This window comes from Typopeltis vanoorti, chromosome 10 (genome assembly GCF_054136105.1).
Source record: "Typopeltis vanoorti isolate ZY-2024b chromosome 10, IOZ_Tvanoo_1.0, whole genome shotgun sequence".
Taxonomy (NCBI): domain Eukaryota; kingdom Metazoa; phylum Arthropoda; class Arachnida; order Uropygi; family Thelyphonidae; genus Typopeltis; species Typopeltis vanoorti.
This window is the reverse complement of record NC_143558.1, coordinates 67689567-67704413: the sequence shown is the minus strand read 5'-3', so window position 1 is coordinate 67704413 and position 14847 is coordinate 67689567. Positions and strand designations below refer to the sequence as shown.

Genomic DNA, 14847 nt, shown 5'->3' with positions numbered 1-14847 from the left:
AGTGGAACTGTACCGTTTACATTGTAAAAAGGTGACTCAAAGATAGAGGTAGCAAACTACAGATCAATTGATTTATCAGGAGTGGTTGTTAAAGTATTGGAAAAGTTGGTTAAAGGTAAAATCCCACATAGGGTGGATAGGGATACGATACTGTATAGTGGGCAAAACAACTTTGTAAGGGGTAGGTCCTGTCTTAATACTTTATTCACATTGTATATAAAGTGACAGCAGAATTAGATAAAGGAAATGGCTACACCCTAATACTACTGGGCTTTGCAAAGGCATCTGACTGAATACCACATGGAAAAACTGTTACAAAAATTGGAGCAAATGGGAATGGATATGAAGCTAGTAGCATGGATTAGAGGTGTAGCTGACACAAACACTGAAGAATAGTATATGGTGGAGTGGAATCTAGGAGAATGAGGGTAACCATAGTACCTCAAGATTCTGTACTAGGGCTACTACTACTTTGTGTGTGTATGTGTCAATGATATGGGGAAAGATTTAAGGGGATATTTAGTTGTTTGCTGATGGCGCAAAGCTAGGAAGGACAATAGATGATAAAGGTGATGTACATATCTTGCAGGATGATTTAAATAAATTGGGATTATGGGCAAAGGATAATGATTATCAGTTAAATGTTGCAAAATGCAAGTTTAGGTACTTTGGGTTGAAAAGGTTGCATGCTGTGTATCATGTTAATAGTACTGGATTTCAGGAAATTGATAATGCTAGGAACTTGGGGATAATGGTGGGCAAAGAGTTGAAGTTCAAGGGACATATTGAAAAGGTCATAAAATAGTTCAAAGGATTAGTTGGATGCTGAAAAACATTCTTACAAGTAAATATAGGGAAGTTATTATCCCTCTTTATAAGGCTATGATCTCTCAGGGGACCCTGTAACCCCTAGAGAGTGCATCCCCTGGGTGGTGGATAGGGGAGCCCACCATGTGTGTATATGTACATGCGCGCGTGTGTGTTTGTGTGTGTGTGTGGTGGGGTGGTCCGAATATACTGAATAAGGACTCGTGGACCAACAGGGCCATAAGGGGCAATCATCTTGATTGTAAGGGAAGCGGCACTCCCATGGACCCCTAGCTGGATCTATCCTCTCCTTCTTCTACTTTGAGGAAGACCCACTTACTTTAATCTTTCCTATAAGGCCTTATCAGCCAACTCTTCTTACTTTATGACCCTTGTGCTATTAGAGTACTCGAGGGCCATGGGGTCTTTTCATTTCTGGCCTTACAACTATGTCCTCTCTATAAACCTTACTATATTTCTTCTATAATCTACTCTCTCCCCTTCAATATACCCTATTCCTCCTATGGGTTTAAATTCGGAAGAAGGCGAGTTCAGAAGCCTTAAGGTAGCAGCCCTACCACTGAACTATTCCATCGTCAGGCTAGTCCCCTGACATGGAGAACATAACCATACTTGTAAGCTGACAGAAAAAGATAATCGGATTGAATCTATGGAAAACGACCCTGGAATGGAAAGGAAAAAGAAAACCAGGACGTCCTCTTAAACGATTCAACGATGACTTCTAAGGCCCGGAACAGGCCATACTAGGCCTAAGTCCTTGATACGTATGATGATGATGATGATAAGGCTATGATTTGGCCACATCTTGACTACTGTGCACAGATATGGTCACCTGGGTTTCTTGGGGACTAAGAAACCCAGGTGACCAAAAGTGAATGAGTTTAATGAGAGGTATGATAGATTTTGTGTGTATATTAGTTTCTATCTCCCATGATGAGTCTCCAGACTCTGTGGAGATACCATATAATAATAATAACTTGAATTGCAAGATTTTTATCAGCTCAAGCAGTGTTATTCCCTTCCCACACAGAAAGTTTAAATTTAAGAGCTAAAAAAATAAATAAATAATTGCCTAATGAATACAAGTAAAAAAAAAAAAAAGTTTCATTATTTGATTTCTGTAGATGATGCAAACAAATCTCCGTGGTGAGTTGACAGTTCATAAAGATCTAAAATTAGAAGATTTGGATATAATTACTGCTGTTGTTAAAACATTAAGGTTGTCTTCCTCAGAGGTAAATATAAACAATTTATTGGTTTGCATTTTTAGTGTCTTTTTAGTCATAAAAACTTATATAATGGAAGAAGATACTACTTACAGATTATTATTACGGGAGCACAAAGTTTCATGATGAGTAGCCCTGTTTGTTAAATTTTTATCGTATAAATAAACATTGATTCCAAAGCATTTTCCAGCCATAGAATACAATGTACTGGGTGTTCTCTTAATACTGATCATTTTATTAGCAGTAAGTGAGCAGTATCAGTTATTTCTCTACAGGATGTTCCAAATGAGTGACTGAAAGAAAAAAAAAATTTAAAAAGGGGGAAAAAACTATCAAAAGATTTTAATTAAATCTTGTTCAGTAAATATTTACCAAATAAACTAAATTTTTGCATTGCTTATAATGCAAGAAAGCTTTTACACATTGAATCAACTTTTGATTCAATGTATAAAAGCTATTCTACTATAATTTAGTAGAATTAAAATCCTTTGCTTTCATCATTTGAGTTAATCAATCATGAAGCATTCCCACCTCCCCTGCAAATAGACAAACTAGCCATACAATTCATGAACATTCTTAGCTTCTAAATAACCCTAACTTGTTTGACTGTTTTGTCTGTTCCCACAGGTAGTCTGCCTTAAAATGGAAATGCGATCTGAATCGGATCCCTTTAAAATATCCACAATATCCACTTGAGTTTCTCCAGATGTTTCCATGCCATTAACCTTTAGACTAATGCCTTGGAATTGGTAGCATTAACTGGAAGATCTCATGTTTATTGATAATGATGGAATTCATACTGGTGGTCATTTATTGAGAACACCTTCATTATAGTGTAGAAATTAACTAGTAAGGAGTTTTTCCTGTACTTGAGAAAGGATTAATTGAAGTGAGAGCAATAGGACAGTAACTTTATGGCAAAGATTAGTTGTCCTTGTAGAAATAACTTGGATAAGGAATCTATATAATTAATACTAATAAAATAAAAGAATGAGGTACAGCTAGTACATGAATATCAATTTATGAGCACTAGTCTTCAGAACAGTCGGAGTAATGGTGGCAGGATTACAAAATTTTGTTTGATTGGCCAATATGCATCTGATCTCTTTCTCATGAAAAGTCAAAGATTGCATTAGTAAAAAAAGTAAGAAGTTAGGAAATTGACTTTTTCTGTAGGTATGATGCAACAGAACCATCCTGGAATCAGGAGAACAAAAATTAGCACCAATAGCTTAGCAAGGGATCAGAAAACATGAGTCACTTTTTGGACGTTTGCTGCTCATTTTGACTCTTTCAAAATCAGAGTTTGATGTGTTGATAATATACAGTAATTTACTGTTTATCCTACCTGCAAAACAGCAGTCTTTCAAAGATTCAAACCTTAGGTCAAGAGATCCCTGAAATTACACTTTCCCGTAATACATTAGTGCCCCTGCACAGTCAGCTGAATTTAATTAAGTTTTAGGTTTTTCCCTTAACACTAGATATGACGCTCTTTATAAATATGCAAACTGCAAATATAACCTTAAATGGGTAATATAACAGAAAACAAATCATAGCATTGTTGGTTAAAAAAAAGTATGGTGCATTAAAATAAATTCATTACTTTTTTTTGTTTAGAATGCCATCCTGATGGATGTAATACTAATTTATATATGTGTTGTCTTGTTTGCGTTTACTTAGCTATAATCATATCAATCTTTATTCTTCTTTTCATCAATTTCCTATATTACAATGCAGACTCTCACATTTGGTTTTAATTGACTAAGAAATATTGATGTTTATTCTGATTTCATAAATTTAGCAAGAACAAAGATTACAAACATTTATATGTACAGTCTATTTTTGCTATTCGTGTGCTATGCGAAGAAATTTCTTGATACATATCTTGCTTGCTGCATGTCAAAAAAATGTCTATTATTCCTATCTTAATTGAGTTAATTAATTTCAGTAATGCAAAATTGGAGCATCAGTGCTTACTGCCGATTTCTGTCATTTGTGTGCTATAGTACTAAAAAAAATATATATTCTGTTTCTTAGCTTAGAGTTATATTCTTGTTACTGTCTACAGGAAATTCACATTTACAGTTGTTTCCTAAATCTGCAGACCATATATTTTTTAAAATTCTTGGAAACGAAACATTTTTTCCAGGAATGATTTACTCATCATTTAGTGGCACAAGTAAGCTCACATGTAGAGAGCAATTAACTTTTGTTTTTGGAATCAACATGTACACAACACTAAGTGACTGGTATTAATCAGTCTTATATGTTGCTTTAAGTAATTAAATTAATTTCCTGGCCACTTGTATATTATCAGACATTTAATAATACAATAATATGCTGTGCACTATTACAGTAAAATGTCAGAAACATTTGTACATTAAAGTTAGTTCATTTAAGAATTCGTTTATTACTTAAAAGCTGAATAATATAAATTAGGTTTTACTCCTATGAAAGTCATTGTGTATTTTACTTGTATAAATATTCAAGAAATGCACAATACCCAGAAGAGAGTTGTCCATATTTACAAATATGAAGTTATAACATGAAACCATTTTACTCACTGCAGATTTTTGTTGATTACCGAATCAGACAGTAGTGCACTTGCATGAACATCGTACTTCCAAAGAGGAAGTTGAATGAGTGCAGGAGAGAAAAAAAGAACAGCCGTTGTGTTGATTAGAACATGGAAAGAGATGACATTCTAGAGAAGGGAGTTGGAAGTTTTAGGGGAGAAAATAGTTTTAAGGAATTTCTTAAGCCAAAAAAGGTGGATAAGAGTGTTATGAGAGAAACAAATAGTTATCCTAAAATTAACAGATGAATTTCCTTTATATGAAGTAAAGTTGTGACAGATAAAAGTGATTATATAGTTTCTCCTGAAGCAATTTGATATGGCATGCAGAAAGCATATTTCAGATAAGCGCTGTAAACCTGTAAGAAATTAACCTTTTGTATTTAAAGGATAATGATAAAGCTTCCACAAGGAAACTGAAAACTTTAAAATTATCTTCATATTCTGAAGAAATAGGAAAGGAACTGATACTGCAAAGAACATTTCAGTATCAGTTCCAATACCTTTTTTTTTAAAGAAAGATTGTACAAAAATTATTTTTTGTTTTAGAGGAAAAACAGGTATGAGTTAAGAAATTTATATTTTATTGCCATTATTGACAGCTGAAGGTGTTATGAGTTTAAAATTTGTGTATTCTCACAAAATCCTGACTTTGAAGAGAAGGAATCTTATATAATGTTTATATTCTTTAACTATGTTAAATGTGTGGGCCTTTATTCTCTTTAGGAAATAATTTATTTGAAATGAAAAATTGCATATACTGCTTGCAAAACATAAACATTTTACACATGGCATTTAAGATAATACAGAAAAATCAACACTAATATTATTTGCAAATATATTATTTTTGAATTTCCTTTGAGTTTCACTCAATGTCTTAATGTATCATAATAACAATATTATTATTATTATTAAGTGACACCTCCAGGGAGTCCAAAGACTTATTGTAGGAGGTCACACCACTCTACTTCACTAATTACATCTCATCCTCTCCCCTACTACTCAATTCTCCAACTACAACATCACTACCAATCTATTGCCCATCATCACCAACAACAGTATTTGTCTGTAAATTGCTTGTGTTCTGAAGGCCGATTTGTCTGTATGCGGGATGAAAAAACCCAAGTTTCCGGGAGGAAAAAACCTTGCTCCCTGCAACCACCATATTGAGATTGGCTAACTCACCTTCAACTGAAAAAGCCAATATAAGGATTCCCCTTGTCACGACGAGGATTGAACCCAGGTCTTTTCCAATAGAAGGGCACAATGTTCCTCTATTCTTCCAATTGCGCTATGGCAGCTATATCCCAGGTACAAATCGGTGCTATTAACCATTTCTCTAATAATAAAAAGAAAATGGTAAAACACAATAAAAACACATATGTCTTATAAAATATATGCCTTATTTTTGGCAGTATAAGATAAATAACTTGATTAATCTAAGATAAGCTATAAATTTTGACAGCTGGCTGGAAGAAGTAAATAAAACTGCCTCACTTCCAAGCACCCCACTGGTTCCATGAATTTATGGATCCCTAAAAATTCACAAACCATAGTTTTGAAACTTATTATGGATGACAGAGATTCACCTATTTCCAATCTGGCCAGATATTTATCTCTTTTAGTGGACACTGCATGTAGGAAAAACAGAATCATTCATCAAGTACACCTTACACTTTATTGAAAAAACAAAGGAAATATTAATAGAACTATCAGACATTTCTAACAAGCTTAAGTGTCACAAATATACTGCCTAGAGAAGAAACATTGATCTATCTTGTCATATTCAGACACAGTATGGAAAATCTTTTTTTTTTTTTTTTTTTTTTTTTTTTTTTTTTTTTTAAGTTCAAGGAAAGGTATTAGGAGCAGACAGAAGTTCTTGCTATTGGTAATTTCCCCTTTCTCCCCTCCTAATAAAATCTTCATTTTTGACTAAACTATTCATGGAATCCTTAGAAAAGCAATCCAAATCAGAAACCTAAAATTTGGCTACAATATGTTGATATTTTCATCTGACTGAGAAATGGAAAAAATTCAAGGATTATTTTAACAGCTTATATCATAATGTACAGAAAACCCACCACCACTACTTGTGAATTCTTTCATGCTTCTTCTCACCTCTGCCCCTTCTAGCTCTGAAGGATAGGGCATACATCTGTAGCAACATAGAGAAATAAAGAACATTTCCTTTCAAGTATGTGGCCTCAAGATGATCACCAGAAAATCCATTGTTTGCATTCTACCTTGTAATCAACTGTCACTGCCCACTGAAGATAGTCTGTAAGTTTCAGACTGAAACATGTGGCCTTCTAATCAAATAAATATTATTACCTATGCCTTGTGTTTTTGTGTAAATAAATAATATCCCAAAGAGATTTTTTGGTATGTTGAAAGTAAAAGGAAGAATTTTTATGGCAGAAGATTTTAATGAATGTCGATAGTAGAGAGGTAACTGTATCAAGTGAAATAGTAGAATTACTAAGTGAACACTTTGCAAGAGTTTATCATCTAGGTCAGGGATTCTCAACCTATGGTGTGCCTACCACTGGTGGTACGTGAGCCACTGCCTTACTGGTACATCTATTATCTTGAATTAAATATAGTGGTATGCCACTGGAAAAGGTTGAGAACCCATGATCTAGGTGAAGATCTTGCAGTAACAAGAGAGGCAAAGGCTTATATGGAAACTGGGGTAAATCAAGCATATTACAGAACCTTGATGTGAGCACAGCTATGGAATTAGATGGTATACTAGTTTGAGTTTTATGAGAAGGTGTTAGGGAATTGGCAGTACCTTTTATCACGTTGTTTAATCTAAGTCTGAACTCTGGGTTAGTCCAGGAAGGGGGGGGGGAAAGAGGGGAATGTTTAAATTTCATAAATTAGGCTGTAAGACAGATGTCACAAATTACTGACCAATCAGAATATCAGAAGTTGTAGTCAAGGTACTTTGGAAAGTTGGTCAAGAGCAAAATACAGGAATGGATAGAACCGAAATGGAATACTACGAGGGTGGCCTGAAATTTTCTCGGCCTCGACCATAGATGGCAACACTATTGGCAAGGTTTTTTTTTTAAGTTGGTACATTAGTCACCAACTTAAAAAAAATACAGACAACACTTTTGCTTCAGACAGTAGTTTGTTTTATACAGCTGTCTGAAGCAAAAGTGTTGTCTGTATCCCTTGAAATGGATAAAATTGAGTATCGTGCAGTTATAAAATTCTTTGTAAAAGAAGGTTTAATGCCAAAGGAAATTCATTCAAAGTTCATAAAAGTTTATTGGCACTCTTCTCCTTCATTTTTGACAATTAAGAAATGGGCTGCTGAGTTTAAACGTGGCCATACCAGCCTTGAAGATGATCCACGTGAAGGATGTCCAAAAAGTGTAACAACACCAGAAATCATCGATCAAGTGCACGATATGGTATTGTATGACCGGCGAGCCAAAGTGCATGAAATTGCTGAGACTACAGGCATTTCAAAAGAATGTGTAGGATATATTTTGCACGAAGAATTGCAAATGAAAAAGCTTTGCGAAAGATGGGTACCGTGGTTGCTCACAGCAGATCAAAAATGCACTCACATGAAAATCTCTGAACAGTGCTAGGAGTGTTTTAACAAGAATAAAACTCATTTTGTGCATCGATTTATTACTATGGATGAGACTTGGATTCACCATTACACACCAGAATCCAAACAGCAGTCAAAACAGTGGACAGAAGCTGGTTGTTCAGCTCCAAAGAAGACAGTCAGTTGCTTCAGCAGGAAAGGTCATGGCATTGGTGTTTTGGGATGCTAAAGGCATTTTGCTTATTAATTATCTTGAAAAGGGTAAAACAATAACTGGAGAATATTATTCTGATCTTTTAACCAGACTAGATGAAAACATTCATGAGAAAAGACCTGGTTGCAGAAGAAAAAATCATCTTTCCTCAAGACAATGCACCTGACCACAAAGATGTTTTAGCAATGGGAAAATTAAAGGATCTGCACAATAAATTGTTGAAACATCTACCCTATTCCCCAGATTTGGCTCCCTCTGACTTCTATCTCTTCCCAAAAGTAAAACTTTTCCTCACTGGTCAGCTTTTTCTTTGAATCAAGAGGTGAGTGCAGCTGTAGAGGGGTATTTTGCAGATCTTACTGAGAGCCACTACAGAGATGGGATAATGGCACTGGAGCATTGCTGGAATAAATGTATTAGTCTTAAGGGAGATTATGTTGAAAAATAAAAATAATTTTGAAATTATAAATTTGTTTTTTCATTGTTAGGCCAAGAACTTTTCGACTACCCTCATATATGTGGTTCAACATGCTTTTATGAAGGTAGGTTGTGCCTCAGTAAGTTGCTCAAATTTTATAATACAGTATAATGTGTTTACAGTGATACTACTGAACTTTGCAAAAGCTTTTGATAGGATACCACATAATTCAAATCAGCAACTTGCAGCACCTGGGGATGGATATAAAGTTGGTTAAGTAAGATGGTGGTTGATGGAGACATATCAGAGACTAAATTATTCAGGAGTAGAGTCCAGTAGAAGGCCTGTCATTAGAACAGGCCCCAGAACAGGGCTCTTCTGGGGCCACTACTATTTAATTTGTTCATTAATGACTCTGCATGTCTAAAAAGTGATGCAAACAACAAATATTGTCTGCATTTCTTTTTAGAATCTGAAGCTGCCATTGTGGTTACTGGGGTTGTAACAAAATAATTACAATTGAAGTCAGTAAGCAAAAGTAATAAGTCTAGATAATATACCTACTCATGTATTTCTATGGGATGTACAAAACTATCAGCCCTGCTCAACTCTTCAACATAGAGAAGTTTAGTATATGAATGAATAACATATTGAATTATAATTTGTATGTCGATGCACAAAAATGAGACTGGGATCGAATATGTGTAAGTATAAGTAAATAAGCAACTGCACACGTGTTGCAATCTCACTCCCCCCCACGCTGGCCGGGCGGAAACCGCAGACATCCATTTATTGGTAAAGACATCATTTTGGCCTACTTGATTGGCCTCTGTAACTATTTTCATGACCTTGCTCCATCTTACAGGTCCTATTCATGTCACTGTTATCACGGTTCACTCTTAATTGCGTTGTCATTCAGGATGGAGGTAATCCAAGTTAACTGAATTAAATATTACCTGTACAATGATGTCTTATATTTTTCTTTCAACCTCCCAATCGACCCCTAACAATGTTATATCAACCCCTAGGGGTCGATATCGACCACTTTGACTGTCAGTATATAGACTGTCAGTCTGGTCAAAGGAGAACATGGCAAAGTGTAAGGTTATATATTTTGGGATAAAAAAAAATTACCAGCTGTGTACCACATTAATGGAACTGTACTCCAGGAAAAAGATGAAGCCAGGGATTTGTGGGCGTTACTAGATAGGTAGTTTAAGTTTAGAGGGCATATTGCAAAGTGGCTAAAGCAGCTCATTGGATTACTTTGTTACTGAAGAATACTCTGGCGAACAGAGACAAGCAATTTATTATACTCTTTACAGAGCCTTGGTAAGACCCTATCTTGACTACTGTGTGCATATCTGGTCACCTGGGTTTTTTTTTTAGGGATGAGACAGAGGTGGAGAGGATCCAGAGGCAAGTGACCAAGATGATATCAGATCATAATAGAATGAATCTTATGAGGATAGGTTGAAGATTTATAGGTTACAGAAATTGGTTGACAGGTGTAAAAGTGGTATGATTGAGACATACAAATTATAGAAAGGTTTTTATAAGATTAATACAGAGGAAATTTTTTAGAACAGGAGTGATGGTAGTAAAACTAAGGACTCTTTGGAAACTTAGTAAGAGTGCAGCTAGCAGGAGTGTCAGAGGTTTTTTACTTGGAGAGTGGTGAATGAGTAAAATAGATTGTCAGAGTTTGTTGTGGGTTCCATCACTGTGAATGAATTCAAAGCAAAGTATGATAGATAATGCGTGAATGTTGAATAGTGCTTTGGCATGATGTTGTAGGGCCTCACCACTGAGTCTAAGGACTCCGTGGAATAGCCCATAATAATAATAATAATAATAATAGTAATCTGCCATCTCATCCTTAACAGATATTTCAAGAACACTATCCAAAAGTTACTATTTTCTGATACTTCACCTTGCTTGCTAAAATCTTAATATTCACTACAAAGACTATTTTCATCCTATATATCGGAAATCTTTCCAGCAAAAAATACACCCTACTTAAGAATAATATCAGCATGGTTTATAAATTATCCAAACTGTCTCTCGCCTCCTCGGATTCCAAAGGACAGTAACCTCTTCTATAAATATCCATTACAGATGTGTGTAGAATTCCATATTTTACTTGATTTAAGTGACACAAGCAAAATTTTGACCAATTTTTTTATTATTGAACTTGTCATAAATTTTAATTACAAACAAATTATTTATTTCTCAATGGTCAGGTTTTCAAACAATGAAAATCTTATCATTGTTACATTGCTTATATTATGGTTCCTTAAGATATCTCAGCTTTTGTGTTTCAAATATCCAGTTTGCTAATATTCACCCATTCTGTTTAAATAACTACCCACTGAAGATTAGAAACCTGTAGTACATTAACTCTTTGCACAGTAAGCAAAGAGTTAAATAATTTGTGAGTCTTGCTTTAGAGATAATAAATGGTGTTCTTCATGCCACTGTTCAGGCTTCCAGCAATCTGGGTGGCAGTTTCACACTTGTCACTAAAACCATCTGAGTAATTCTGAGATAAATGAGCTCTCTCTCTTCTGACTTCTAAAGACAATGATGACTCAAATGCTCCTCAGGGTGAATAATATGAAAAGTTATACAGTATTTCTTCAGGAAAACTATAATATTATTCACAAGGTAAGTTCTGAATTGCCTTTTGATAATTTCTAAAACTGCAAAATTCTTCAGTGCTTGCATAGAAGCCTTCTTTTTAAATAGAAGGATTTTTTCTCTGCATACAGTGATTTTATATGTTATCTGAATAGTCTAGGAAGCAATTTGGATAGATGATTTTTGTACATACTTAAATGCCCTTGAAATGATGTGTCTTCCCAGAATGTATGAACATATGTGCAAGTGTATGCTAACAGCATAGAGCAGCTGAGATTACTGTTCATTCTGAACCTGAGTGAATTATTCTTATAGCCCAACAAATTAAATAGAGGGAAAAAAATGGGTTTAATAGCTGTTAGCAATTTTTATAAGTTTATCATAAACTGACTGGTTTCTCACACTAAAACAGAAAAGTAAACATGGATTACAAATTAAAATGTATCTGAGATAAACTATTGAAATAGTAACCATGAGAAGGTGGCACAAGTGATATGTAAGAATGCAATCTGTTTTTTAGGATTGTTTGGGATGAAATCAGATATGTGGTTCATGACTTCTGTACTTCATTTAAGATGATCAAATTGTCCTGTTCTCATTGTTACTAGTTGATCTAAGATAAGTTTTAATTTGTAATCCTTGCTCACTTTTCCTTGAACTCACTGGTCTGTGGTATGTAAAACTTGTTAGTGTGATCTTCTTGTAAAAACAGATTAAATAGCATAACTGTATTAAAGCTTAAAATAATTATAACAGTTTAAAATGCCATATATTAACTCTGGTCGAACCAGTTTATTTTTACTGCAAAACACTATATTTGAAGCTTTTCTTTGTAAATTAAATTTAGTGGAACAAAATTTCATTCTTCATCTTAAAATATTAAAGAATGACAAAATTCTGAGAAATTATATATTTTGCTAAAACTAGCTTGATTTAAAAATAATCTAATCGGGTATTAGAGCATTATATTTTATGAAAGCAAATGCTGCAATAAAGAGAATTGAATCTGATATGTACATGTTAATCTTTATTTTATTGTTGTTGTTATTATTGCATGGCTGCCAACTTGGAGTCCTAAGACTCATCATGGAGACCAAAACTATCAACACTGTCTGTCATACTGCTCCTTGAAGACATTAACAGACAAAGCACTCGCAATTGACTCAGGCAACCCATTCCTTCATTCACCAATCCCCAAGCAAAAAAATCTAGTCCTCATGCTCTTGCTAATCATGCTCTTACCCAACTTCCGTGGATGACCTCCGTCTCCTCTATATCCCCTCCCCCTTTCCCCCCTATCAACCAACTTCTGCAATCCACATACTCTCAAAATATCCTAATAGGGAGCATTCCACAGACCACACACACTATCTTGGTCACCCACTTCTGGATTTTTTGCATCATGTCCTCATCCCCAAGAAATCCAGGTGACCAGACCTGAGAACAATAATCCAATGAGGTCATATCGAGGTTTTATAAAGTGGAATGATAACTCTTATCTCTGCTTGTTAGTGTGTTCCTCAATAATCAGTTAATCTTATGAGCTACCCTAGTTACTTCAGCAATATGCTTTCTGAACTTCAGTTCTCAATCTACTACTATCCCCAAATCCTGGGCTTCTTCAATTTCCTGGAATACAGTTCCCTCAATGTGGTGCACAGCTTGTAATCTTTGTATCCCAAAATGCATAACTTTACACTTTTCCACATTAAATTGACATCCATCCATTATTTTGCCCATACTAGCAGCATATTTACATCATCCTGACTAACTATAACCCCTACCCTACTTTGCATCATCAGCAAACAACTGAGAGTGTGGTGTCTGCAAGGAGTTTGAGTGTGTTTAAGACACGGTATGATGAGATGTGTGTGTGATAAAAAGACCTTCCAGATGAGGCTTTGACTCCATGAGGTCTTGGGGTAATAATAATATCTTCCTTCAAATTATATCCCATCATTTATGTACAAATTAAACAGCAGTGGTCCAAGTACAGAGCCCAGTGGCACAAGTTACCTGCCTTCTCCTGGATTCTTTTCCTCCATATACTACTTTTTAGTATCTGTCCATCAGCCACCCTTTAACCATATCACCAGTTTAATAACCATCCCCATTTGTTGCAGTTTGCATAACAAAAAATAATTTAAGGATGCCAAGAAATTATATTCTTGGCTTATCCAAGCGTAAGCAAATAAAGTTTGGACCTGAAGTATTTTCAGGACAGGGCAACTTGTATATAGAGGCTAATGACTTCACATTACTTGCCTTAGTATCCCATAACGCAAAGCACACATCCTTACGGACATGTCTAATGCTATGCATTATGGGAAAGATCACTATCCAGACTGGTTTTGACCTTTATTTAGGTCTCATCAGTGGGACCAGACCCAGAGGTGATACAAAGGTTGAAGTAATGCAGAAGTGATATTTCCATATAATTCAGGCACAAACTTTGTTTGCTTACACTTGGATAAAGGATTAACCAAGAATATAATTTCTTGGCATCTTTAATTTATAGTATAACCAAGTGGAAAAACTTCTTCCAACAACTATCTTAATCCAGAGTATTGTAATAATAAGGTGTGACACCTTTTTGCAACCCGTATGTGGCATATGTGCTTTAAGGTCTTAATATGTCTGTAAGGATATGTGCTTTGCATTATGGAATACTAAAGCAAGTAATGTGAAGTCTATATACGAGTTGCCCTGCCCTGTCCTGAAAATACTTCAGGTGCAAACTTTTTGTTTGCTCATACTTGGATAAAGGATTAAACCAAGAATATAATTTTTTCGCATTTCTAACTTATAGCATAACCAAGCGGAAAAACCTCCAACAACTATTTGTGTAACAAAGTTCATGTGGTATCCTGTCAAATGCCTTTACAGCAGTCATTGTGTAGCCATTCTGTACTCAGCTGTCACTCTATTATAAAAACTTAATCGATTACTAAGGCATGGCCGACCCTTTACAAAGCCATGTTGCCACCTCATAGAGCCTCATATTCTTATCCACCCATTCTTGAATTCTCTTTATGACGAGCTTTTCCAATATTTTTACTACTACCAATCCTGAAATGCTGATTGTTCTATAATTTGCTATCACAGACTTAGGTCCTCTTAGATTTAGTTAGGTCCAGTTCCCCTGTACATTTTCTTAAAATATGAGCCAATATCCCATACAATCCCCACACTTGTATTTGTATTCAGATTCTGCAATATCCTAAGTACCTTCTATTCATCGACCTCTGTTCTCACATCAGTCCCTGTCACCTCTGCTATAACAATATCTTTACCTGGATGATATACCTTGCAAAATGATCACTCAGTAGATAAACAGTTTCATCAGGCTCTGTTATCTCTCTCTACCAT

General features: G+C 35.1%; 1 protein-coding gene across 3 annotated transcripts in view; it reads left to right on the top strand.

Moving 5' to 3' along the window:
* Positions 1-14847, top strand: part of LOC150102481 (L-asparaginase-like) — a 284609-nt gene that overhangs the window by 200762 nt on the left and 69000 nt on the right. For 2 of the 3 annotated variants that reach the window (XR_016548905.1, XM_090398648.1), the window contains exons 10-11: positions 1953-2063; positions 8909-8962. Coding sequence is in view for 2 of the 3 variants with exons in the window: in XM_090398648.1 (XP_090254774.1) it covers positions 1953-2063; positions 8909-8962 (165 nt within the window). In the remaining variant the exon portion in view is untranslated. The remainder of the gene's footprint in view (positions 1-1952; positions 2064-8908; positions 8963-14847) is intronic. The other variant, XM_090398649.1, reaches the window with a different exon arrangement.